Genomic DNA, 27768 nt, shown 5'->3' with positions numbered 1-27768 from the left:
GAAACATGTAGGGACATACTCAAAAATACTCAACTTTAGCAGTAGCAGTAACTCTGGGGTTCTGAGCACAAATGTAAAATATTCAGAGATCATTTTAAAACTTACCGTTTTGCATCTATTCTGTTGATATGATCTATATAAAGTGTCTCATCTGTTTTACTTCTCTTTCTTTCAGGCTACCAAACAGAATATATTTTTGATTAAAAAACATGGCCATCATCCATACAAAGCACAAATACCTATGGATTTACGTTTTGAACTATGAGTAAAACAAAAGGAAAATAACAATGGAGACTCCACATGATGCGAGTTTGGAAGAACATCAGACAGCTTTGGGCAGCGTGACCTTTTCTGCACAAGAATTATCTACAGAAGATGAGGATGCTTCAGAAAGAAAAGGTCAAAGGGGAGATGATCTTTTCCCTTCAGACCAAAGACCACAGTTGGAACCTGGTGGGGAAATATGTGATCTAAAGAAAAGTTTTACCTGCGTCTGTTACAACACTATGGTCCTCAGAGAAACGGTGTGTTTTCAAGAACCCACACAGGTCCTTCTGGATGCAGCTCCTGGAACGTCTCAGCTTCTTGTAGAAAATTACCCCTCCATATCATATGCTTCAAACGAAGACTGTTGCCTTCCACCTCCTGCTCATGCAACAAAAGTTCAGTTAAGTCAATTTGCTCAAAAACAGCCTGTTGATCCTCTGAACCTTTATTCTGCATCTGCACAAAGAAGCTCGGAGACGCTGGAGCCAAATTCAAACGGATCCATCATCAGTCAGGCCTGTGCATCCACTCTGGAGATCCCTACTGACCTGCTTCCTAAAATCTCTGACTTGCCACATGTCGTGAAGCAAAGACCAAGCACCATCACCTTCTCCACCAGCACCGGCTCCGCTTGCGTCAACAGCCATGCTTCTGGCTATGACAGCTGTGATGGGGAAGAATCGTCAGAGGAGGAGAGAGTGAAGTTTAACTTTAAGCATGAGGACGTGGGGAAGGGAGACGATGATGTGCTCCTGGAGTGGCCTCATAGTAAAGATCGCCATATGACTAAAAGGAAACAGAAGAGACGAGGCTGTTTGGAGCCACAAGCAGACTCTGCGTGCACACCCAGCACCTGTGGTTATGAGGCGGAGGAGGAAATAAGCAGCAAGGAGGTATGCCATTAACAACACAATACTTTTTTTTGTTTCAACCTTACATTGCCTTGCAAAAGTATTCACCCTCTCGGAGCCTTTCGCTATTATGTGATAACAGCCACAAGCATGAGCATTAACAACAGTTTCTTATGAAAAATAAAACACAAAAAAGTAAACTTTTCAACTTTAGAATTTGTCTAAGCATTTAAAAACATTTAAAATAGATTTTGAGGTGACGTAACTTCCATTGGTTCTTAGAAGACACTAATGGAGTCATGTTATCATTGGAAAAAGATATGAGGTTTGGAGGAGTGTACCGACTTCCCATTTATAAGTGAGAGACAGATCCAGGAGGAATTCAAACAGCTTCTGCTTTATTTCCCCTCCCATAGCTGTGGATTGAGTTTGATGAAGCACATTGGACCACATTAGCGCTGAACTTCACCGTCCATTTCTGGCCTGTCTTCTTCCTCGCCTCCCTTTCTCTTTGAGGTGCGCCTGTGTCCTTTTCACATGACCTCCATTCCTGCTTTTTTTTATTTTTTATTGCCTATTTAAAAGCTTACGCGAGCTTTCATAAGCCTGTTGTAATCCATTATATATATGCCTTGTTACACCTTGAGGGAACATAGCCAACATCACATACCTGCCATGCTTTTTATAACGGTGAGAGGTAATGCACTGGTACATATTAACCTCTCTGTCTGGTGGTAGGACACTGAGATAACACCGGCTTTACACGTAAATGGCACACAGCTCTGAACGGGTTGTTTTGGAGAGGACAGCAAGAATGCAAGGAATCGAGGGAGTGTGTAGTAAATATTATCAAAAGGAGTGCAGTAAATGCTTTCCATGCCATCACACCACAGACCGTGTTAATGCTTTTAGGCTGAAATGCAAAGTAAACGAGAGCAGCTGTTGCATCATTTTAAAGGAGCACTAGATTCTTGAGCTATGTATATATTTCAAAGTAGATGTTTTAATTTATTAATTTTTTTCAAAGCAGTCATGGTTTATCTGGAGGAACAGCAGAAAATCACAGCTCAGGTGAGATACTATAAGTGCACATGTAAACTATTAATTGTGCTTTCAAAAAAATCTGGCCTTAATTGGAAGAGGGCTTGGAAGAAAGTATCAAGCACCCCTGTTTGCAGTCAGATAAGAACTAAATTACATTTTCTGAATGTTTGTCAGAGTTGATTGGAAAATTGATGGAGCAAAATACATAGCGAAGTCCAGGCCCAAATCTCACTGGGAATTTGTAGCAAGACTTGAAAATCAATGTCATGGATGAGATTCAGCCACCCGACATTTGACTAATTTTGCAAAAAACAATTGGCAAAATTTCCATCTGTTCATGTGCAAAAAGACAAATCTATGAAACTTTCAGCCTTAAGTACAGAGAAAGTTCACTGTGCAAAGCATTCTCTCGGGAAGGGATTTCACACTTTTATTCCTTATTTGCAAAGGTATTTGAAAGCCATATATCCGTTTTCTTTCACTTTACAAACATACACAAATAAACTTAATGATTTAGCACATTATGCTCCAGAAGACACTAATACATTGAAGTTTAGAGTTGCAAGGGAACAAAATATACCAAAATTTAAACAATATTATATCAACACAGTCTTCTGAGATGGGAAGATGTAAAAAAAATAAAAAACGACAAATCTGTTATTTTTAAAGACATTCAGTAACAAAAAAATATGTGCTTCGGCTTGCCTTAATTTTAATAAGCACAGAAACACATGGTTCTGCCATATTTGATTTTACTATTCGCATAAAACTTTAGGATCATTTCTGAAACAAGCTGAGGATGCAGTTGTCCCCATCAGCCATGTGAGGGCACTATATGCACAAGGTTCCCAGTCCGGTCACCTAACGTCTTCCTTTACAGTTGAACTAACAGATGAATAAAACAAACGCATATCTTTCACATATCCCCTCGCTCCCACCCATACATTGCTGCGTTCACATGCTGCTTCGCACCGTGGGGTATTGCCAATGTAATTTATTCCCTCAAGCCTCCAGGTAGCCCATGCCCTTTTCGCATGACCGCTTGCTACATTGGGATACCTCCATGGTGATCTCTGGCACTCTCAGTGGGTGGCACAGACTAGGCACTGAGCCCAGAGCTCACACACTTAACTCCTCATTTCCATCTCAAAGCCCCTATGTTGGGGTTCCACAATGTGTCCAATTTGTGCTGATAAAGTTATAGTCTCTTCGCTTTTTGTCATCCCCTGATGATAACATTGCATCTGTCTCATGGAATGACTCACACCGGCTCAGTTCCCATGGCAGTGAGCCTTTGCGCTACTCCCAGGGCCAGATATAGAGGAAAGGGAACGGAGAAATGAATTGAGGGGAGAGTCTCACTTGAGCGTCAAAGCCCCTTCTGGTATTTCTCTCATTCTGAGGGGAAGTCTCTGCATTCCCAAACAGCACCTTGAGGGGATGTCACTAAAAAGATACTTTGTAAGTGCCTTCCAGATTTTGCTTGACTGCGGGCCAGAAAACAGGGCATCTGTTTCTTGCGTTTCTGTTTGTTTGACACCAGGGGTTAATTAGCAATCTGGCTCACAAGATCCTGACCTTCCTCTTCTTATATGTTTTCAAGCATTTGGCTTAGAATCTTGAGCTTGGTTTCCTCTCAGCAAGTGTTATGTACACATTTGTACTTTATATCTATAAATTAAAGAATTAAAATAGATAAAATTATGTATCATCACTACAAATCAAAATAGTTCTCAGTATTTTTTACTTTGTTTAATTTCTTTTAGGGATAGCTTTTTTTTCCCTTATTCTAGGGTGAATGAGAATCCTTTTTATTTGTAAATAGACTCAGAGGTTTGGACAGATAAATATACTGATCCACTGTTACACATATTACATTCCCTAGTCAGCACAGAGCTGGAAAGACATACACTGCAAAATGGGAAACTTTATTTTTTTCCTCTTGGTGACCCAGAGTGATCTTTAAGACCCGTGAGGGCACCAGGGACCGGACCGGGACAGATTTAGATCATTCCTCAGGGATTCAGTGGAAGGAGGTACTTTCTCCCAGCGCTCACTTGGTCAGCTGACACTGGGTGGTCCAGTGTCAGCTGAGTGGTGACTGGTCTGTTGCTTCCTTGCTATTTAAAGATAATGCACTAAGTTCAGTATTCAAAACAATTTCATATTGAGGAGGCTTTCCAGTTAGAGGAAATCTGTCAAGGATCTTTCATGTAAGAAGTCATACCCCTAATGTACTTCTTTGTTGAAACTGTATACTTTTGCAGTTGTTGACTTCATTCAATATAAAAAAAATAGATTCATATTTTATGAATCTATGGGAGCCAAGCTGCCTACCATGTTAGGTAGGCAGTTTGGCTAATTTAGTACAGCCACTATGCTAACAAAAAAAACAACAATCAAAAATAATAACTACCAATTTCTTTGTAATAAAAGGGTTATTGCTTCAAGATAGTTACTGTGTTGTAAATATTAACAAATGCAGGATTTAATTATTTGCAAATAATGAAAAGAAGCAGGAAAAATGAAACCAAACTGTCGTATTCCCTGTAAAAGTTGTGATTAAGTCTAACTGTCGCAGTGTTTGACTGACCTCTCTTATCTGACCTTCTCTGATTACCCCCAGGAGTCTCCACAGGTCACGTCTCCATGGTCTGAGTCAATGAGCCAGCTCATGAGGAAACTGGACCAGCTTAAACAAGACATAGAGGAAGCTCTGAGTGCAAGTTCATCACCCTCTGACACACCTTGCATTGCGCGCAAGAAGCAGGTGAATGTCACACACTCTCAGTATATCTGCTGTCATTGCGTGATTGAAGAGGTTGGCCGTATATTTTAAAATCACATAGCCCATGCGTTCTTTGTTTTGCCTACAAGCGCACAGAGAATTAACAGGATGTACCGGGACACTTTTCGTAAGAAATTCATCAGACCTCCATGGGTTAAATCAGAATCATGACTGCACTTTTGATGCTTTATGGTGTGCGCAGTCATGGCTGATTCTGCACACATTGCTACGAAGCTCTTGCTGCATACTTTGTCATGGCTTTTAAACTTTCTTAAATCAATTTAGTTTGCTCTGCAGAGAATAAAATCCAGGCGGATTATCCAAACCTGCGAGCAGCTGGTGTTTGGAATTTCATGTCCATCACCGTTTCTACAAGCTTTCCACATTATTTTGAGACTCCATTAAGACCTGTGAGTTCAGTGAACAGTCTCTTGCAGGCCCAGTAAATGAAGGGGTACAGTAGATTTCTCTCTTGTGGCGTGTGTGACTTTTGCAGTATGATGGTACATTCTGTGACAAAACAACCTTCGTGTAGTGAAGCAATACAGAGCGTCTAAATATCTGTCTCTGTCTGTTTTATGATGTGGACCCTCGGCACTCGGATGTGATATTTGATTCTAAAGCCTGACGACTGCAGTAAGAACAGACAGTTATTGTACTTTCAATGATGCAACAGGGCGAATGAAACTGTGTTTCCAAAAGAAAAAAAAAACAGACCCCAGTCTCATGGTGGCGTGTTCCATGAAATATCTCTCCAGACTTGGTGTGCAGGAACAAAAGTGGCCTTTTCAGCTCCTTATGCGTGTCCTGCACAGAGGAGCTGTTGTGTTAGAAAGGAGTTTGTATGATTTGGTCTATTAGGAATGGTTCAGAGAGGCTTACATGCCTCCTAGGCATCTGCATAACCATCCCAGTCATTCACTACGACCTGCTTCAACTAATGGCAGGAGACTGGCAAAGACAAGACGTCTTTACTGGGATACTTGACAAGGTCATAATCTCTGTTCTCTCAAAGGAAGATCTGCATATACAGCCTTCTTTGTGAAGCTCTGTCAAGTTGAACGGAGAGTGGAGACTTCTCTTCCCCAACCGCTGACCTCAGCCTGTTGTTTTCTTTCCCCCTGCCCGTTGTTGCGTTTGTCCTGTCCTCGTCTGTTTGGCCACACAGAGACAGAGCTGGTTTTGATTGTTGTTGTGATGTTGTTGCAGTGGGGTGCTGCTTCAAAGTCCTCGCCGAACCAAACCCAAAATGACACAGTCCTCCAAAGAGCAGACAGAAGGGAATGTCGGAGCCAAGACACATCTTCTGCTTCATGCGGCTCGTCAACGGGGACAAAAGCAAGAAACAAGAAGATGGTAAGTTGCTCTAAAAATGGTTTCCGGCTCCAAGCTGACAGCTGTTTTTTTAAGACTTATGGGACTTTAAGCTGTTGTTCTTTTCAAGCAGCAATAAACAAGTCCTTTTTGAAAGCTTAGCTCTGAATGTCGGCCTTTGGTATTCATGTCTAGGTGCTACCACCTGGTAAGAATCAGCTAATCAAAGCCTTGCCTATGTAGAGCTGAAATTGTTTCTCCAAAATAAAGGAAGGTATGTGACAAATAACATATTCTCCAAAACCTCTTGAACAAAGACTACTGTATAATCTCTAATATGTTTCGCTACTGCCATGATGCTTTTGATGCATTTTTGGTTCGAATATTGTGTATTGAGAGTAAGATTGGAATTTTTAGTGTTATGCGATGCAACAATTCACTACATTTCTTTTGTCATGAAGTGCCCCCAAGTGGTTACGTAATTTTTAGACAAATTAATCAAAAAGTATGTACTGTTAGTTCAAGCCAAAAGCATTCAGAGGGGAGTAAATATTCATTAGTGCAGACAGATTGTCTGCATGGCCAAGCATTAAAGTAAGTTATATCGTTGTCAATGCTGCAATTTTTAAATTGCATTGATTCTGTATGAGATGCACATCTTAGTATTTTACAGCTGAGAGTAACTATTGCCCTATCTGTTGCAACAATGTCACATGCATAGGAAAGCAATGCTGGAGCCACGTTTGACTGAGACATGGATGTCAAAACTCAGTTCTCAGCTGGTGCCACTGCACCGTTAGACACATCCCTACTTCGCGTCAAATGGCTGAATTACCTCCTAAGCATGTAATCTGAGTCCTGGACATAATTACTTTATCCAGATGTGTTCAAGTAGCAATAAATCTAAAAATTGCATCATCCTGGCTTGAGAAAATTAGTGTTTGAGACCACTTGACTCTGGCATTGAATCTTCATACACAAGGTGTCTTAAAATAATGTTCTCAGGGGCCAGCTTCTTGCAACTTCAAGACATGTCTGTGCTTCAACTCACCTGACTTAACTACCTAATTATTATTATCATGCAGTGAAGCTATGTATTGCTTCATTACATGTTAGTTAGGCAGTTTAGCTATTTGATTCAGGTGTGTATGACAAAGGATGAAATACCAGCCTTTGAGAAATGGTGTTTAAGATGCCTGTAAATCACTGAAATACAAGACAGATATGCTATAGTCTAAATAGGGTATTAAAAGGATTTTTCAGTCAAGTAATTGAAAGAATTTGGGGATGTACGGAATGAAACAATTTGTAAAGGAAGATGAACTCATCATCAGATATTTCAAAACTTTGTGCATAAAATGCTTTCTCTTGCAAGCTGCAGTGAAAAATGAGGAGCTTGAGACAAGTAATTTTAATTATGTACCAGTATATGTTTGATTCCAGTTACACTTAATGATTAAAATAAAATAGCCATGGCTCAGCGTTGGTGAATGTCCCAATTGTTGAGAGAAAACAGGTGGCTGAAAAATGAGTCTTCAGTAAAGAATATTTACCAAAGAAATCCTACAAAAACAGAGTCCGTTGTACTGGCATGAGTGATTACATATCAGATTATGCATAGACATGAAAATACAGAATACAACTACTAGGATGAATGAAAAGCACATTTTATGGGCTCCTAAAATTTATTTCTGAAACTTAACTTTTGAATGTAAATTATGCCTGATGCTAAACGGTTTCCCTTCCTGTCGGACTGCCACTTCAATCTGGGGTCATAAATCTCTGCCCAATGCAGCAGTGGAGTGTTTGCAATTAAAATCCGTGAAATCAGTAACAGAAACGACATAGCTGCAATTAAGCTTGTAATAATCTACTAAATGCCAACATTTATGACAATTTCATTGCAGTTAAGCTTTGAAAGTGAGTTAAAATTACTTCTGTCTCACAAGAATTGGTAATAATCCACTTATCTTTAATAATTGAAGTCTGCCAGATTTGTCTTGTAGAAACAGAACCCACACAGAGAGCAGCTGCTGCAAAAGCACTTAGACTCTGATCGAACCTAAAATGGTGAATAATAAACAATTCTTGACAATTTTTGATTTGATCAGTATCTAAATTTGAGAGAGTATCTATGTCCAATTGTTCAAAGAAACTAAAAGCGAACGTCTCCACATCCTTTATTTTATTTCTTTGAAATTGTTGGATGTTCTCAATATAATTTGCATTCAAACTCTGTAAATCTCTCTGGTATTCACTATTGATGACAAGGTTTAACTGTTGTGTTGCCATACAACAATACAGTGCAATTTAATATTAACTAACAATATGATAAACTAGGAGATGATTTAAAAAAATGCAAGGAATATTCAACCAGTGAGACATCTTTAGCTATCTCCCACTTAAAACTCAACTTTTAGTTCACAGTCAATTCCTTTGCTTTTGGTTTTTGGAGTAGATATCTATCAGTTTTTTTTCTGATTTGGTCTAAGTTTCTGCAACTGAAACTCGGGATGGAGGATAGATCTCGCTGGTTCCTGAAAATTTCTTACAGTGAAAGCACACTTATCATTTTTTACAAACACAAAGTGATGGAAACTAGGGCTGTAACAAATCACTGAATGATTCAAGTACCTTGATTACTAAAATTCCTTGAGGCAAATTATCTGCCTCAATATGTTTTACTATTTGGCGAACTGTGTTCCACCCAGATGATTATTTGTGTTGCGTAACAAACTCACTTCCGCTTATGAGTTGTTGACAAATGCTAATAAGGGTTACAGATATGAGTATTTTAGCTGAGAACTAACTTTGACTATAATAGGGTTAAATCCCTTTCAGTGCTGATGCAATTTTAGTCATCCTATTTTTAGTAAAACAAAATAATTATATTAAGAAAAAAAAATAAACGTCTTGCCTATCAAGAGTTTGCTTCCTGAGAAAGTTTTGTTTTTATTGTCTTGGCAGCAATGAATCGTACATAAGGGCCTCTCTAATCCATATGGAACATCTGGAAGCAGCCTATGATAATGTCATACAGTCTGATTCAGTCTTGAAGTCTGAGAATGGTGGACAAGCTCAGACTGGTAGAACTGACAGAATTGAAAGATGTCTTGTTGATCTACCTGTAAAAAATGTTTTGCAACATGTGGTCTTTTTGAAGTTTAAAATCTGAAATTCATTTCATTCCATCCCTGAAGGACAACTTCATGATATGCAAAATGTTTTTGTGATGATACAGATTGTGCATTGTTGAATGAAGCTACAGTACATACTAATGCTTGTTTCTTCCTCAAATTGGGACCTGCAGAGGAAATGTAGAATGCCTTTCAAATAGCAGGAAGAAAACCACAGGTCTTTCAGGTCAAAAAAAATATCTTAACTGTATAAGACTCTACTGACTCTACTGATGACTTAGTAACTTATGAAACTATTAATAACTCTTGAATTTTTCCAAATTGTGTCAACTACTTCAAATATCACTATATTTTATTGAGATTGAGAGAAATTGTGCAATTGTGAAGAGGAAGGAAAATAGTATTTACCTTTTAAATGTGTTTAGCACATAAAATCTTAAGAGTGTGGCATGGATTTGCATTTAGAACCCTCTCCTCTCCTGTGTGTTTTACTCTTAGACTTGTTTTGTCACTTAAACTGGTGGAAACATGTTTATTTTAGAAGACGCGCATATAAGAGTGCATCTAAAATCAATGTTACATGTGATGCAGGCAACTCTAACCTGAACAAATTAAAAGTGGAGTTTGCTTATGGAAAGTAAAGCTTAAAATTTAGTTTGTACGAGGCACTGCAAGAAATGTCTATGGCAATACCATGAAGAAAACGTGTCTTCTTAACTAGAATACTTTTACCTCAGGTGTGATGTCAAACCCAGCTCGGAGTTCCCACTTCCTAGGTAACCGAAATGCAGCATAACAATGTCATTAGGCAAAATTATGTACTCTAAGAAAGAAAATCTCTTAAATTTTATTTTAACAAAACAAACAAACAAAAAAAAACAGCTAATTTCAAGACACATGAAATGATCACAACATGTGGTACATCTGCTTGGATGTACCACAGAGTGGAAAATTTCATCAATAAGTTTTCAATAAATAGCATTAAAATGAAATGTTGCGGTCAAAGCCAACACACACAGTTTATATAAAACACTCATAGTTTCCCCGTTATTGCTGTTCAGTGTAAACTGTGATTCCACTATTAGTGGACGGAGACATAATCAGGTTAAGTATTCCTACGTTTAGTTGCTGTTGACGGGGTCGGGCATGCCAGTCTGTCAGCTGGACTGACTGGTTCTGTTTCCGCCTCTTTGGCTTGTCACTGTGTGGGGACCGCAGCCATCATTCACCCGCACAAACCTGTCACACCACATAAACATCCTTGTTGATGCAGGCAAGGGGAGAGTTTTCCAGTTGCATAAAAGCCCCCGAAATAGGTCCTCTTCTCCTCAGTGAAGGATGTCACTTTTTCCAACCTGTAACCTTTGACACATGTCATTCGTCTAGATACAGCTGGCCTGAATTGGGGGGGACGTGTGTTTAATGCAGGTCAGATCTTGAGATATGCTGAGATGATATACTTTCTGCACAGAAAGAATGGGAGAGAAGACCATGCCAAATTCATACCTCCTCTCGGGTGCAACATCTGGTTTCTGACTTCTAATCTTCAGAGTTTATTTTTGAGTCTGGGACTGACGGAGGTTCATGGAGACTCCCTGGACAGAAACCTTTAAAAGTGCAAAGATAATAATCCTAGTTGTGTCCCAAGTGTTTAAATCTGTGATGAAATTCTGCCAGACTGGCAGATTGCACAATCATTAAAGAGGGACATGTTGTGGCTATTGCTCTCAGTCGCTATCTACTTCTCTGTGTTTTTAAACACATGTAATACTGGAAACATAGAAGTGTGAGTCAGATATTTATGACTTTGTTTTTCAGTCTCCCAGAAAGTTGTTTTTTGAACCAAGGGGGCTACTGAGTGGTTGAGGCAGCTACCCCTGGTGGTTCATCTCCTAAACCTGTCAAAATGTGTTCACTGTGGCAGCTTATTTGCTTTTGATCTTTTTCCTTTTAAATAAGTTACAAATGGCATGCCAGCGGCATTGTGTTCTGTGACCTCATTTATTATGTGGCCCAAAAGTGTCTAAGGCTAACATTGAGCTCACCCAAAGTTCACCTATCTTCATAAATTTAGCTATTTGGCTTATTGTTGTTTTTTTTCTTTTTTGTTTTTGTTTTTTTGTTTGCTAAAAGAAGAAAATGAAATGGTTGGATGCTCATCCAACCAAACAATTGAATACTGCCAACATTTTTGCTTTCATCGGAGTAGTGATTACATCTCTCACTGCCAATGCAAAATAATTTAACTTAGAGAATTTTGTCCAAATTAAAGTGAAAAAAAACAACAACAAAAACAAACAAAAAATAAAACAAAAAAACAATCACCCTGGTAAACTCAAATTGATTTCCTATTGTCTGTTATGATGAGGCATGTGCAGCGTTGCAGCCGACCATCCTGGGAGGGAAGAGGTCCCAACGAGCAGCATGTGGGTAAATCAGAACATCATGCCACAGAGAAGAAACATTCTGGAACTCTTCCTCAGAAAAAAAAAAAAAAAAAAAAAAAAACTAAACTAAAAACACTGTTGTTGTTTTCCGGGTTGCATTGCCTTTTTAATTAACTACAAATTTAATCACAATCACATGAGACATCTTGTTTTTCTGTTTTGTTTTTTAAGTTACTAGAAAAATTCTGTCTTTATTTTGAAAAAGAGCTAGTTTACATCAATACTGTTTTTTTTCCCCTTTTTTATTTAGCATGCCAAAATCATTTTAGTGACACCATCTCAAGAAAATAACAATCAATATTCACAATAAATACTGTTGGATGAAGAACTACTATAGTGAAATTATATATAGATTATTTCATGTCCGAGTTTTGGGTTCTAAGTTTTAATTTCCAAAAATGGGTTAGAGTAGAGATGTTTAATGTCATGACTACAGAAGACAGATTTGGAAAGAGTACACAAAACAACAAATATTTGAGTTGAAATGAGTCAGTCTTCTGTCGGCTTTCTATACCTGCCTTGGTCCTGCATGCAGGATTTCTAGAGACATGCTGCCTATCTAGTGGTCAATGAGTGAGATTAGAGCACATCCTGGACAGGTCATCAGTCCATCACAGAGCAACACGGAGATAAACAGCACAGACAAGCATGCACATGTGGAATCTCACCTTAGTGCTATTTTCTTCTGGTTTTGTAAGTCACCTGCAGTACAATAAATAAAAGAACTGCAGATAAGAACCTCATAATGCTGTGGCCCACAGCATGATTTTACCATCTTACCATTTTATGTTTTCTTTTATGGAAGAGGTTAATCAAAGATTGATCAACCTTATAGTCCATCTAAACCAATGTTTGGACTAAAGCTTCTGTTACAACAACATAAACTAAACACAAGATAGACCTCAAACTTTGATTTCATTTCTGAAATATTACCTATTTTGCCGTATCACTGCAAGCTGAGCTGCTAAATAACGCCACCTCTGCGTTATTTAGCTGCTGCTGTGGGAAAGCTGTATTGATTTTGTCATCACAGCACAGATTGCAGCCTTGTTGAAGAATGCAGGTACGTATCGGCTCCTCAGCAACAGTTAATCATATTTTGCTTCTGTTTCTGCCTTGCAGATGTTTCATAAGATGACCAAAGCAGCTGGTGCAGGTAAGATGTTTTTTATTCTCTTCCAGAGGTTTTGGGATGTGATGCTCATGTTGCTTTATAAAATGTTACAGCTCCTGCTGCTGCCTGAGTGTAGAGAAAACTGGAGTTGACCTCTAAACCTTAATGTTTTTTGTGGAATTTATTTTCCACAAATGTGCGCTTTTTAGGGAGAGCTGAAAGACTAAATATGTATCTAATACCTTTTTATGCTTTGAGTCTGAGACTGATGGGCAGGGTGATTGTTGGGATAGCAGACAGTGACCTTGGACAGCTGCTGGAGAAAATTTAATTATCAAGGGATTGGATAAATGGATCTAAGACAGTGTTGCTTTTTAAATAGATGGCTGGCTAGTTTAACAGGAAGCCGCAGACATCTGCACATTTGCATTTGCAACAGTGATGCTGAATGGCTGTTAAGGTACAAATGATTAACTAAAGGAAAACCTGAACAGAAAAAGAAGCTTCAAATTGATGGTGGCTGTGTTGATTCGAGTGTGTTGGCATCTGTCTCTATTCACCATGACTGAATCATTGATCAAAGACAGGCCTGTTATCTAACGCACTAAACTTCGGCGTTTAGAAACTGTGAACAACTGAAAATCATTGAAATCTAACAGTGTCTTGCAAAAGCACATCCATTGCACTTTTTCAGATTCCAATATGTTACATTCACAAATTGTATTGTAATGTATTTTATTGTGATTTTTTATGATCACAAGGCAAGATGGTGCATGGCTGTGAAGGGAGTCTCTAAGAACAGATGTTGCAAAAAATGTACTTAGGGCTATCGCAGTAAAGGGGACTCAATACCAAGTTACACCACACTATTCAGATTTTTGCTTCTAAAAATAAATGATTCATACTCTTCCTAATTCGCAGTTATATACAGCTTTGTACCTACCTCCTAACACCCGGGAATATGCTTTCTTAGCTGTCGATGTCATGAAGAAATGTGAAAAGATTAAAGGTGTATGAACATTTTGGCAAGGTGAAGCGCATGACAAGGTCAGATCATTTAAGGAATCCCTAATCTCGGTGTCGTACTGTAAATTAAAAGCTTAACAGATTATTAAAATCTCCCTGCAACTTAATCCCACAGAATGCCCTGGCCTGCCTGCTGGCATTGCTCAAGCTCCAAACAATGTTGGTAAGATTGATGGTCACAGGTGTCTGCTCTCTCCCTCCCAGCCTGGTGGAATGTCCAAATGCACATTCTTTTATTTTAAACGCCTTTCATATGGTTCCCGCTCACAGGGATGCAGTTAAAATTAGGCACCGAGCCAGATCATTGTTTCTGTTTTGCTGAGGGGAAATATTTGGCCTGCTGTGATGTGGCCCTTGGGGGGGCAGCTGCGGGAGTTGGGTGGATGCCATTTTGGACTCAGGTTGCGATCTCACATGACCTCAGTTGTGCGTGATGCTATCGCACAAATGGAGTAAACAAGGCAAAAAAAAAGCCAAAACAAAACAAAAAAATCGATACAATATTTATGGAGCAGTTAACTAACGTGAGGTCTGCTGCTGAATTATGAGATCTTTGCTGAGAGTTTCTGCCAAGTGATTGGCGAGAGAAGAGTGAAACTGAGATGTTTATCAACATACTTGTATAATTCTATTCTGATTATTTAAAACCAGATCGCAGACCGTGTCACTGTCAGTTTCATTTACTTTGAGAGTAAATAGATTATACATGTGGTCTTAACCTTAAACGAATGATAGAATGACTTGGAGATGAATAACGCTATAATATAAGGACAAAGCTGGCAGAGAGTCAGACATATTAGGTGTGATTTTTTTTCTTCTCTTTTTCTGGCTGGATTTTACGGCTGAGCTGTCAAAACCTTTTTTAAGACATGATTACGGGACAGCCAGATGGTTCTCACTATCGACCATAATAACACTGTCCATACTGTTAAGTTGATATTGTCCAGAAGGGAGAAAAAGAAAACCCACATTCCTGAAGATGAATTCCAAAACAGCAAAGCAGCTGCAGGAGAAGAATTGCTGTTACTATTGAGGTTCCTAAATGTTCAGTTTTAGCTTCAAGCAATGGTTTTCTTTGTTCTAATTTCTCTCTGAATCATCATTTTTGACCATCTTGATCAGTGCTTTGGTCAAATTCTTTAAAATGTTAACATACTGTTTTGCTAAGCTATTCATACAGTTTTTTTTATTGCATTATGTAACATTTCAACCACAAATTTAATGTATTTCATATGGATTTTGTTCGACTGACCAATAAAAAGCGGTAAAAAAAATTAACAAAAAGAAAAAAAAATGTAATAGTGTGGTTTACAAACATTTCAGTCACCTAATCGGTTCATATTATACTTTGTGTGTGTAATTTAATTTCAATGTAAATACAACTTCTCTGGACTTGAAAAGACTATCATCTGGAATGGCAGTAAAAAGTGGTTCTAAAAGCTTTTGTAGGTGATAAAAATGAGTTAATGAATTGTAACATAAAACATGAACTAACATGTTCTAGTAAAAAAAAAAGTGCTTTTAACCTTCTGAAGTTAATGTTTATCCTGCTCCCCCCCCAAAAAAAATATAATTATTCAGCTGAAAAGCTACACCTGGGTATCCTTAGAAAAGATGTTCATGCAAGTCTGGAAAAATGCCCAAACCTCAATTTAAAAGGTTTATTTTCTGAAGACATTACTTAACGTCAACGTTAACCCAGCGTCTTTAACTTTTCAGCACATGAAGAGCCAAAGGTTCCACATTTACTCTCACACTGTGAAATTTATCTAAGGAAATCTATTCCCCACAGCCTCTTTAATTTCAGCGCAAAAATTAATGGCTTCCTCTGGTGATAGGAGGCAATTATGTTCATGCATGAAAACCGGCTGTCTTGACATTAATCTTCGAATTAATGAAACTTCAGAGGCAACCTAAAGCTTGGATTTCTACAAGAGATACGGCATAGATTTAGGATACAGAATCAAACATGCGCATGCTGACTTAAATTTGACTAACTTGATATTTTGCAGTGATTTCTCCATAGATAGCATGCATTTTGCGAGCGTTCTGACACATTTCAGACATTAATTTAGACCACCAAAATGAATGCGACGGTGTCCAAAGAGAAGCAGCTGTGCAGAACTGAACGAATTCAAATTTGCATAAATACATGCTCATGTGCTTTGTTATGATAAACATCACCATCCCACAGCAAGTCAGTGGGGAAATAAGACACGTGCAGCTTAACCAGCACTCTGTGGCCCAGAACTGTCAGGAAGAGGCTTCCCTCTTGGCCTCTGCGGTCGCAACCAGCCTCCGCGCATTTCCCCAGATCTTCCCTCTGAATAAATATGCTAATCTACTCTCAATGTGGAAATCTCAAGCTGCTGATTAAAAGTAAAACAAAGAGGATACTCTGTGAATCCCTTGGAGACTTCTGTCTGTTTGTGAGGAGAGGAATGCAAAGCCCCTTGTTGTTCGGACATAGTGAACCAGCATTTGGCTAAAAACGGAAAAGCTGTAGAAAACGTGGAAAGAGCGTGTTTTAGCTTTTCTTTTTAATCCATGGCAGTGAGTGTGAAATGTCAGCCAGTTATTATTGATTACCAAGAAGAACTTTTGTGCTTTTTGTCAATTTGTATTTTAGGGTTGCGTTCTGTCTTATAAGCATGTTTCGCTTCTAAGTGAAGCATTTTTGGCAGAAGGGAAAACCAGTGGACGGAAAAGTGAATCTTGGATATAAATATTCTTCCTCAACAGCATGTTTGATACGTGTTTTCTTCTCAGTTTGAAAAAACAGCAACATTTTTGTTGCAGGAATGATACATCTCTTAATAATTAGGCTGCTATGCGCATGATTGTGATGGTGGAAGCTGGACTGTTGCTGGATCAGTGGGCTATACTTTTAGAAAAAATGGCCTTTTTCTAAAGGCACACTGCAGTGTTTTCGAATTTAGTTGAATTTCCCTCTTGCAGGATCAAAAAGGAAATGATAAAACAGACCCTAATTGTTTTTGATAACTAAAGCAGCATTGTAACTAAAACACTTTGACATTTTACAAGTTTTTTTGAGGTATGTTCTGTCGTGACATTTTCCTGTACAAGAGCTGCTCTCCCTGTGCCTTGACTCTTCTGCTGTGCCCTTTGTGTACACTATCAATCTCTGTTCCAGTTAAGAAAGAAAGCACCAGTGGGTATTACATAATGTCTGTGTCTTAGCAATGTCGTTCGTTCTGTATTTTGCCTCTTGTGTGCGTCTCAGCTGTCCTTAAAGTTCAGGGCTTCAGTCTTGCTAAGGGTCACTGACGGCGGAGGCCCACTGTGACCTCCCACAGCTGCAATCTCTTTCTGTCTCTCTGGAGTCCTCTAAGAGACTTTAATATAAACATCCCCAATGCTCCATCACAGTACACTGAGAGCAGAGGACATGGTCTGAAACCCCATGAGAAAAAGAAAACGACACAAAGAAATGAATAAATGTGAAGTGCCTGAAAAGGTAAAATCTACAAAAAAAATATGTGCCACATGTGATTCTGCTGTGAATACTTTAGAGGACCATTTTAGACTTCAATTATGAAAGCAAATCTGATTTTCTTTTCACCTCTACCAGATTTGTAGATGATTTTTCTGTCAGTTTTTCTTTGCAAAATAGTTTAACTCCATTTTGATTTGTTGAAAATGATCAATGAACATAAACTCATATATTCTCAATTGAATTAAGGTTTGTATTTTGACAGTTTTAACATATTAATTATTTCCATCCAAATCATTCTATTATAAATTTGGGGAACTCAGAGTTGATAGCAAGATGGTTGATGCTAAACACAAGGCAGTCCTGGAAGAAATGCTATAAAAAATGGGCAGAATTTTGTGATGGACAATATTGCGACCAGATACTTAAATTATTATTGTGTGAATATGGAAAACAAATATGTACATCATCTCTCATCTTAGGTTTGAGCATAATTTAAGGATGGAAGTTTTAAGTTTTTGATGTGTCAAATGTCTTTTAAATGCTGGCATTTTTGTTTCTATGTAATTATTATTAGAACTAATAATAATTATTATTATGATTAGTATTGTCTTTATTTATTTTGCACATTTGACCCCAATTGTTTTGGCAATAGAGCAAAACTGGATTAAACAGAAGTTGCAACAGAGCACATCAGTCTACCCTCACATTTAAAAAAAAAAAGGCAGGCCATTTTTGTCAGCGCAGCATAAAGACGTAACCTGGGAATTGTGGAACCTCTTGATTTAAGGCTGCAGGGAAAATTAATTTTCATTGGATAGTGCCAATATATTTTCTTCCCATTTAACTGCTGAAGAACAGGTGCCAGGTCTGTGACATCATGCTCTAAATTTATCATTTCTGCATGCTGCTCAGAATACGAAGCTCGTGCACCGCCATGATGAGCGCATGAAAAATTCCACACATGGAAAGATGGAAAATGACTTGTGGTTTCCTGAGTGCAGAGGCCAGCTTTGCGGTTTGACAGGGAAAGCAAAAAGACGGGGGGAAAAAAGATGCCTGGTTGTATTTCTGGACTTCTCTTTTTATATACAGTGATTTGTCAAGGTTGGGAAAACATTAGAGAACTATATGGATAACCTGTTCTGAAATTTTATAACATTTTCATCTCAATTATTGTGGCCATGCCTTTTAATAATTTCTTCCAGGCTCCTGAGGTCATCATGTTCAACAATTTCCATCTTTTCCTGGTATGAATTATTTCTGAGTATAAATCATCTGTCCATTGTGGATCGTGTTACTTCACAGTGCTGCTTAATTCTACTAATTTTATGTTTTCCAATTAAAGGAAACTGATTTAAACTTCAGATTCCTAATTACTCCATTCTGCCAATTGGAAATGAAGCGGCCAGTTAATTCTTTATGGTGCAGCTTTTCTAAAAAGTCCAAGTTTTGCATGTGCGTGCATGTGCTTATGCGTGTGTGTGTCTGGTGAGGAATTTAGGCCTGGGATTTGTAAAGTAAGTGGAAGGAGACTTGGGACGTTGTGTGAGGATGCAGTCCAGTTTAACAGGGAACATGTGTGAGTGTGTGGGACTATTATGTGAGAAGTGACACAAACTAGGTTGGTCCAGCACTCAACTGCCACATAAAAGGAAATACAGAAGCAAGATTTGGGAAGTAATGAGCCAGGAAGGGACAAGCAGCTTCGGGGCTCCTATTGCTTGACAACAAACAGTCCACAGGGCAACTTAATTAAGGGGCACATATCATTAGTTTTACAACTGCTCCTTTTCAGTTGTGTCTAGGCTTGTAGCTTGTATTTATTTCCTTGACCAAAAGTGAAAAATCTGCTAAAACAAAAACCCAGCACAAAGCAACAGAGCACATAGCTGAAATGAAAACATTTGGATTCATGAACACATCACACACATCACGCATCAACACATGACACAATGGCCACCAAAAGACAAAGTAGTAATAGCAAACTTTCCAGCTCCAATTTCCCTGCTTAGAGAATGAATGAACCAGGGACTGGCAGAAGAATTTAATACAGAGGTGTGCAATGAGAGGAATATACTGTACTTTCTTTAATTCAATTTTCTCCACAAATCAACAGAGTCTGTGATCACATGCTTCCACCTTTTCTGGATGAAACACAGTTGCTAGTCTAGTCATTTTGACACTATATTTAACAAATTTTCTGCAGTGATGGTTTTTTAAGCAACCATCAACTGTTTTGCTGACATTTTCTTGTGTTACTGCAAACCTTTGGAGTGGGCACTTCCCTTGTCACAAAGCTGCCACAAGTGGCTGAGGGCTCGTACGTTTGCCCCTTCTCCATCTGGAGGCAGGCCAGTTCCATCTGGGTCCAAACTGCAAATAATTCACACATGTGCAAAGCCACCATTGGCTGACTGGCAATTAAAAACAAAGTTGTTTACTAGAAATATCTAAGCTTAAATAAACCACTGCATTTTTTTTTCTTGTCTGTTTTTGGTCTAATTACATTAGTGACGTTGATAGTAATCAAAAAGCAATCTGAAATAGTTGTTCTTTTAAATTACTTATCTGCGCTAAAAAGAAAATAACAGAAAGACGGCCTGATTTATTTGAACATATTTTTGAGATTTTTCAGTCTCAGTATTCAAAGATACAGTCTTTATTTTTTTTAGTTTTACACACAAGTAAAACTAAAATCCTACAAGAAATGTACATTTTGTGTTTTTCTGTCAGTGTTTCTGAAACAACAACTCTTTTTCACATTCGGTGCTTTTATTAACAGGTGAAAGATGTTTAGTTCTGTTATTATATTTCATTGTTAAGAACTTTGTCATTGTTTTCCGTGTAAGGTTCTACATAAAAACTGTTTACTTCTTCAGAGTCAGCTTCTTTCATTGACTCTTTCAGTGGCCTCACGGGTTTCCCACAGAAACTGTAGGGATTCCAGATGTTGCAGGGAGGCAGAAAGTCTAATCCAAATCCATCCCACCAGCCCCAGGCCTCTCTGTCCTCAGGTTGACAGAGCACATGGAACAGCTCACACCAAGGTCTGTCCTTCTGCAGTGAAGCAAGGCGACCGGAGCTTTACATAGCTGTGCGCATCCACCTGCACTCAGATAACAAAAAAAATAACCACAGCATGCTGTTTAAAGACGTTCTGTCCTGGGTCAGTGTACCGATGCCGCTTTCTTGTGGTTTCAGATGTGATTAAACAATCTGGCTCAATAATCAAAGCAGGGTGGCAAGACAAATCGGAGCAGGTTTCCTGTATCCTGTAGGCTTATCTGTGTCTCAGTTTCAAAACAGGACTTATGCTGAAGGAATGAGGTTGTGTTTAAAATAGATTAGTTGGTTGTTGTAAGCTGACAAGCTGACTTAACACAGACTGTCGTACAATGATCACATCGGTTCTCTCCATCTTTTCATGTCAAAGTGTCCTTGCCAAAATTACGAACCATGATGTGCTCATTATACAAAATATAAACAGTGTGTATGAAAAGCACCATATGAAAGAAATGTCATCAGGAGGCATTGGTGGGCATGTTATGTATTTTGCACATTGTGCTTTGCTACTGCAAGCTCACAAGCTAACTGCAACTCAGATATTGCAGGAAGTACCCAGCAGCAGCATTACCAAATATCATACTCTGCTGTCTTAATGCTTAACTCACTTCAGGATACTGCATGCTTGACACTTTTGCAACCATCACTTATATTCACATTAATTAGACTAGTTATTATTTGACAATTTGGAACCTTTAGTAGAGCAGTTATTAAAATATATAATAAACTAAAAGAGGACAGTGACCTTGTGAAAAGTAAAATATCTGGTTCTGTCGCATTCAGAATACTCTGGGGATCTCCAGTTTGTTTCAAAATATTAAAATGTTTCCTTTTTTTTTTATTCTTGTATACCCAACACTGAGTATCCTCCAGGGAACTGGATGGATTATTACAACTCTACAGTCACCAGTGAGATAAACAGAACGGAAAATAGAAATTGTCAATTACATGGACTTAAAAAGGTTACAGAATAGTACCTATTGGCTACAAGTTTAGTCATGTCACGCTCTGTGAGAAGTTACACTGCTTTCTAACCAGAAAGACAAACAGTCCTCGTGTTCATCCTTGCACACTGGTGTCTTGGCAGACTGTTCCCAATGAGAGCATGTGCAGCTGTATGGCGTAAACTACTGTCTGCTATCAATCTCCCACAACTCTGCAAATTTCTACTCTTGGAACTTCATCAAATCTCTGGGTATTTGTCTCTCAACTTACAAAAGTGTCTGAAGCTGCACCAAGAAGAAAAGTATCTTAGTTTGTGGAAATGTCTAGAAAATTAATTTATGCAGCCTTTCGTATACACAGTAGTTTTCATAGATAAAGTAGACTAACTTTGCCAGAATAAGAGGTTCTAAAAATTACCTCTACCACATAAAACACTAAAGAGACTCATCCAAGGAAAGTAACAGAACCTAAAGCATTCATTCAAAATCTGCTTGTGATGTTAACTTTTCTATTTATTTTCTTTTTTATGAAGCGCATAATGTATAACACATTGTTTATCAACTTTATGAACGGATTTTCTCTCAAAAATATTGATAAATGATTTGTGAAAGACAAAATATAGTATTTGTCATTTCAATTCAGTCCTTTGGAGGAAAATTTGTGGAACATAGAAGGGAAATTCCACTGGATAGAAAATTGTAAGTTCATGCTGTAGGTTTAATTTCAAGCAGCTGTTTCTTTTATAATTATTATTTGTTTTGTTTTGTTTTTGCTCTTGGTCAGACACTTAACTTTATTTTCTCCCTGGGAAAAATCCTCAGGAAACATAAACATCAACTTCCTGTTTGGACTTCATTCACATTGGCTTATGTCATCCCTCAGAATATCATTAAATGTTATTTATTCAGTTATCTTGCCATCTCTATGCACTGTTGATTTCTATGGCGCTTAAATAAACTGTGATGTGTGCCGTGCATCCTTAGGAGTTAATTCATTGTGGAAAAGGAGAACTAAAGCTTGCTTTACAAAGATCTGAATTTGATTAACGGTATTATATTTTACATCTGTGAGAATACCAAAAAACAAAATGCTGAGGGAATTGTAGCTCTGTGATTAAATTCTTGTTGCTCTAATAGAAACCAGGTGCAGAACAGTGGTTGAAATGTTTTCCCATGCATTTTTTGTGAGCTACGCAGCCTTAACAGATTTTGAACTGACAGCATTACATGCTTTGTCATTCAATTAAACAATGGCCACATAAAAGCTTGTCATGCCAGTTTTGCATTTTTCAAGCTACGTTATGCAAATGTTAATGCCACAAACTTTAAACGCTTTACGTCCTTGACATGTTTTTTGTTTGTTTGTTTGTTTTTTCTATTTACTTTATTGTCAAAGAAGTCATATCAGAAATGTCAGCGCTTGTAAAAAATCTGCACTTCATAATTAGAATTTTGAAGAAATGGATTGTGCAGACCTGATCTCCATTTTGAATATGAATGAGTCTATAAAGCACAGCCTGTACTAAAAGAAGAAACCGTGACGTTATAATTGACGTCCCACTAACAAAACAGAATTAGTGGCAACTTTAATGCATTGGGACCAAAGTCAGCTCCTCCTTTCCCAACCACACAACCTAAAGTCAGATATATACCACATGTGTGGCTCCTCTGGAAAAACGAAGTCCATTTGGGAATATATGGTCAGGAAATTTATAGCACATGCGTACGATGAGCCCTCAGGGACTGGGATAGAGGTGGAAGAGAGATCTCCCCGGCTCCCAGCTCCCCCGATCCTTGTTTCCATTAGGCTGGGAAGTGCAGTCTCCCAGACGTTTCAAGGGGGCCTGGTGTAAGACCTCCTGGCCAACAGCATGACCCATTCATGGAGGAGAAATCGGTTTCCTCACATCTGGGATTTTCCCCCAGCAGCCACAGGATAAGCATTCCACATCAGTCATCAGACATGAATGGAGGCAACACACATTTAGAAACTCTGCAAAGTAGATAAGTTGTTCACAAGTAAATATCAGTTCATCTGTATGCGTTAATCAAAGCTGTGAGAGGGGGTAGAGACAAGAAAGAGCAGATGAAAAATCATCAGGAGAATGTCCAGTTTTTCAGGAAAACGAGTGCTTTCTGGAAGCCAACTGGCCAAAACAAACAAAAGGGTGAGTCAGTGGAGGGAAAACTTTCCCAAGCTAACTGATGTTTCCTTCCCTTGCATCTGCTGTTATTTCCACTGCCAGCGACTGCTCTTGAGGCTGAGACATTGTTTGGCTAATATGATCTTCAGCCTGATAAGGATCATCTTTATCCTGCAAGATATTTGGGCATACAGGAGGAGCAGCACAGTGACAGGACCTCTGGTGATTCATACTGGAGGTCAGAACCTCGCTGCTGTGTTTACTTCTGTCACCTTTGCACATTGGGTTGACAGAAATGGTGTTTTCCTGTCAGTCTGTGTTTCCATTCCCACCTTTATTGAGGCTCTCTTTGCAGCCTGACATTGTGTCCAACTTTATTATCCTGTTTTCAGCCCATATCATTCCAAAGGATATCCAACGTTAATTTAACTTGATGATAGAGATATTTGATGTAATGATTAGTTAAGGGCCTCAGAAGGGAGGTAGATAGAAAATGTATTGCTGACATACAGTGTTTTGACTTCTGTCTCTCTTATTGGTGTGACCATTTTCCAAAATGGTGCTTGACTTACCCTCCAGCTGTAACTGTGCGGCATGTGTTTGCGTGTGTGTGTATGTGCGCGTGTGTGTGTGTGTGTGTGTGTGTGCGTGTGTGATCCTATTGGTCCATGGCATCCGGTCTTTACACATTAATTTGGCTATCTTGTGACCATTTGAGACAGAATCACTTGGATCCAGCTAAACAAGAATCATTCTGAGAATAGTTTAGTTCTTCTACTGTGACTGAGCACTTTTTAAAGGTTTGCTTCATGGGAAAAACATGCAGTCTGTTTTTTTAAGATTATCCAGCTATTATCTTCTGCTAGTCAAAGATCAGGTAGAAGAACCAAGAAAAAAAAAACCATGATGGTGTATGATGTGATTCCTGGAGACCCCAATATGTTTCGGTAACAAACTATCTTCAGATCCACAAAACCTCTGTTGACTGGATAACAGTAACTCCCATGATCCCCACGCAGGGTAAAGATCTGGTATACTCTTCCATAGCCAGGACAAAATCCACTTTGTTTTCCTTCGATGTGAGGTCAGACAAATTGGTCCGATTCTCTTTTTGAGCAGCCCAAAGTAAGGGTGTCCAACTCCAGTCCTTGACTGGTTCAATTTTCAGATGTTTCCCTGCTCCAACACAGCTGGATCAAATTGTTAAATTGCCACCTCATGGAGTTTTTCAAAGAGCTGGCAATTAACCATTGTTTGATTTAATACAAATCAAGTACATACATCCTAATACGTGCAGGACAACTGGTTCTTGGTTAGTGACTTTGGACACCACTCCCTTAGAACAAACTTTTCCAAGAAAACCTAAGAAGTGCATGACTCAGTCATCTTGGAACGAGTTTCAGCCACCATTTTACAACACTTTTCAGATCAGATATAATAAAATTGGAACTGTTATGTGATTCATTGTCTATGCAATATTTCATTTTTATCAGCTCAGGTATTCTTTTTTTTCACAAACGACCCGTGGACAGATCCCTGTATTTGCTCTCAAAACAAAGTAGCGATATATTTCTCAGTAGTGTCTATTTCTGTTCTGCTTTTAATCATTTGTCTTTCTCAGATGCAAAAATTTGTCCTTTTTTTCTTCTTGAAATGACACACCAGATCGTCATACTGACACTAAAAAACTGGCCTTAGCTTGTTCATCTGAGAAGCTGTCAATCTTCACCCACTCACTCCATGTCTTTTTAATAGGCTTTAACCTATTATAACAGTAATACTAGTTGGTGCCCACATAATGTTTTCAGCTGATATCCTATGACTTGTCTCAGGTCATGACGGCCTGCGTGGGCATACAATAATAGAAAAGAAATTCCAAAAACTATTCTGGTAAAACGATTATTGGTGCAGTTGTCCTGCAGGCAGCCTTAGCCGTAGGCTTTTAGAGAAAAAAAAAAAGATGTTTATTCTTCAGGCATGAGCAAAGGCCTTCTTTTGTTTCAGGATTTCTGGTGCAAGCTTTTGTAATAACAAAAGTAAATGGTCCTGAAACTGAATCCGTGCCACTGTTCAAGAGCTGATTTGCTCTAACTTATCCAGAGAAAACTCACTGACCTCTAATCAATATTTAAAGCAACAAGCGGCATAATCCTAAAGATCTTGAAAATACATAGTATATAGTCACACATGGCAGCATGGAACATTTCAGAGGAGAAAGAAAAAATATTATAAGGGTTCACTACCCCAGGAGCCTGAGAAAAGGACAATTGAGTCCCAAGGATTTACGTATTAATGATGAGGAAATTTGCCAAATTATACATTTGTAAAAGTGCGATCAAACAAAGACACAGGAAGTAATTTATATACTGAAAGTTGTTTCAAGACAGTCAAACATTTGTGTGTATTTATTTCAGTGTGGTGTCAAATGGTTTTGCTACTGTGATGCCTTGAAGTACTTAAGGTAGAACTTGGCTTTCTTTTAAGTCAGAAGTTTAGACTTTTGAAAATCAAAGAAGCTGAAATTGTACAAGTACATGTAGTGATGAAGTGTATTTATTAATTTGAATAGTATTTGCAAAGTAAATCTTAAATGAATAGTGATCAGGTGGATGACTATGATCTAGGAACTGATGACTTTAGATCCATTCTAACTCTGCTTCAGCTCAGAGTTCAAAAACTACAGGTTTAAGAAGTAGGTCAAATCACCAGGCATTTAAGTTCACATTTTGTTTATTTTTTAGTGCAATCCGCTTATTTTAATACACGAGGAAACAAATTTAGATATTAAGGTCTGTTTTGGGGAGAAACTATGACTTTCAAATTACTTAACTCGGTAACACTTTATTTGAAGGGGTGTGCATAAGACTGACATGACACTGTCATAAACATGACATAACACCTGTCATGAACATGAACGAGTCCTTATGAATGTCTATGACAGTTGTCATGAAGTGTCATTCGGTAAATAATGACACTTTTATTGCAAAGTTGCTTTAAAAGTTGCATTAAAAGTCCATTAAAAGTGGCAACTTTGCATGATTATGTAAATAATGACAATTTAATGCAATGTTGGCACTTTTAATGGACTTTCAATGCAACTTTTAGAGCAACTTTGCAATAAAAGTGTCATTATTTACCGAATGACACTTCATAACAACTGTCACAGACATTCAGAAAGACTCGTTCATGTTCATGACAGCTGTCATTTCATGTTTATGACAGTGTCATGTCAGTCTTATTCACACCCCGTCAATTAAAGTGTTATCCTTAACTCTGATTTGAAGGGAAAGTTTTGTTGATTTTATCAAATTGAAATCGGTAATCTTTATATCTGAGTAAAAACTAAAATAAATATCATGTCCTTCAATCAATCAAAGAAAGGCAATAGATAAAAAAAAATCGTCTGTTTTTCGCCAAATATAAGAAAGTCCAATCCCTCTTATATCTCTGTTTAAACAATTTCAATACACTTGAAAAACCTGATATTCACAGATTTGAGAGACCTTCTTGTCTGAAAACGTAAGAGAATCTTTGGTCTACTGAGCTTTTCTTCAATATACACTCGAAGGGTTGTGAGATCATCTGTTGTTCCTTGCGTAATATAACAGTACCAAGACACTAAGTACATTCTAACCGATCATAATATAGTGAACTGGGAATCCCTATGATTCGTTCGGTACGTGAAGGCATCACGGCTGTCTCTGAGTAAATCACTATCCACACAATAAACCTAGGAACACACACGCACATCTGGGGGGCAGTGTGAAAGCCTGTCTCTTTCTCAATTTTATTAGTTTAATTTATTTCCGCTTAAGTTTGAGGAATATATTTCTTTCTTTCTTTTTTCTTTTTTTTTTTTCCTTGAAAATGTTCAGGAACTATTTACCGGCGTTGATGATGCAATAAAAAGGAACTTAAAGCCGGGACGGCGTGATTCTTTTTATTTTTATTTTTATTTTTTTCATTTTTTGAAAACTTTTTTTTTAAAACCTGTTTGAGGTAACAAGCGGATTATATTATGCCGGAGTTCAGGTTTTGAGATGACTTCTAAAAGATACTCAGCGAGTTTGAAGCTCCGGCGGTCTTTCAGCGAGCAGCTGCGGAACTCCACGTCCAAAGCCTGGGATTTACTCTGGAAGAATGTCAGAGAGCGGAAACTGGCAGGTCAGTAA

At 38.3% G+C, this 27768-nt stretch overlaps 1 protein-coding gene across 1 annotated transcript; it reads left to right on the top strand.

Annotated features, from left to right (window-relative positions):
* Positions 1-43: 43 nt before the first annotated feature.
* Positions 44-27768, top strand: stard13b (StAR related lipid transfer domain containing 13b). The gene is made up of 5 exons (XM_016673354.1): positions 44-1160; positions 4789-4932; positions 6160-6306; positions 12971-13004; positions 27629-27768. Exons 1-5 carry the CDS (start codon positions 288-290, stop codon positions 27766-27768), a joined length of 1338 nt encoding a protein of 445 aa, XP_016528840.1. The 5' UTR covers positions 44-287.

This window comes from Poecilia formosa, unplaced genomic scaffold, assembly GCF_000485575.1.
Source record: "Poecilia formosa unplaced genomic scaffold, Poecilia_formosa-5.1.2 Scaffold74, whole genome shotgun sequence".
In the NCBI taxonomy this organism is placed as follows: domain Eukaryota; kingdom Metazoa; phylum Chordata; class Actinopteri; order Cyprinodontiformes; family Poeciliidae; genus Poecilia; species Poecilia formosa.
The sequence above is the reverse complement of the archived record's forward strand: the minus strand, read 5'-3'. Positions and strand labels throughout refer to the sequence as shown.

Bases quoted from the DNA above. Each gene is read 5' to 3' on its own strand.
- stard13b (XM_016673354.1), top strand. From the start codon at position 288: ATGGAGACTCCACATGATGCGAGTTTGGAAGAACATCAGACAGCTTTG. The intron at 4,933-6,159 runs GTGAATGTCACA...ATGTTGTTGCAG, and splicing joins GCATTGCGCGCAAGAAGCAG to TGGGGTGCTGCTTCAAAGTC. The intron at 13,005-27,628 runs GTAAGATGTTTT...GCCGGAGTTCAG, and splicing joins GACCAAAGCAGCTGGTGCAG to GTTTTGAGATGACTTCTAAA.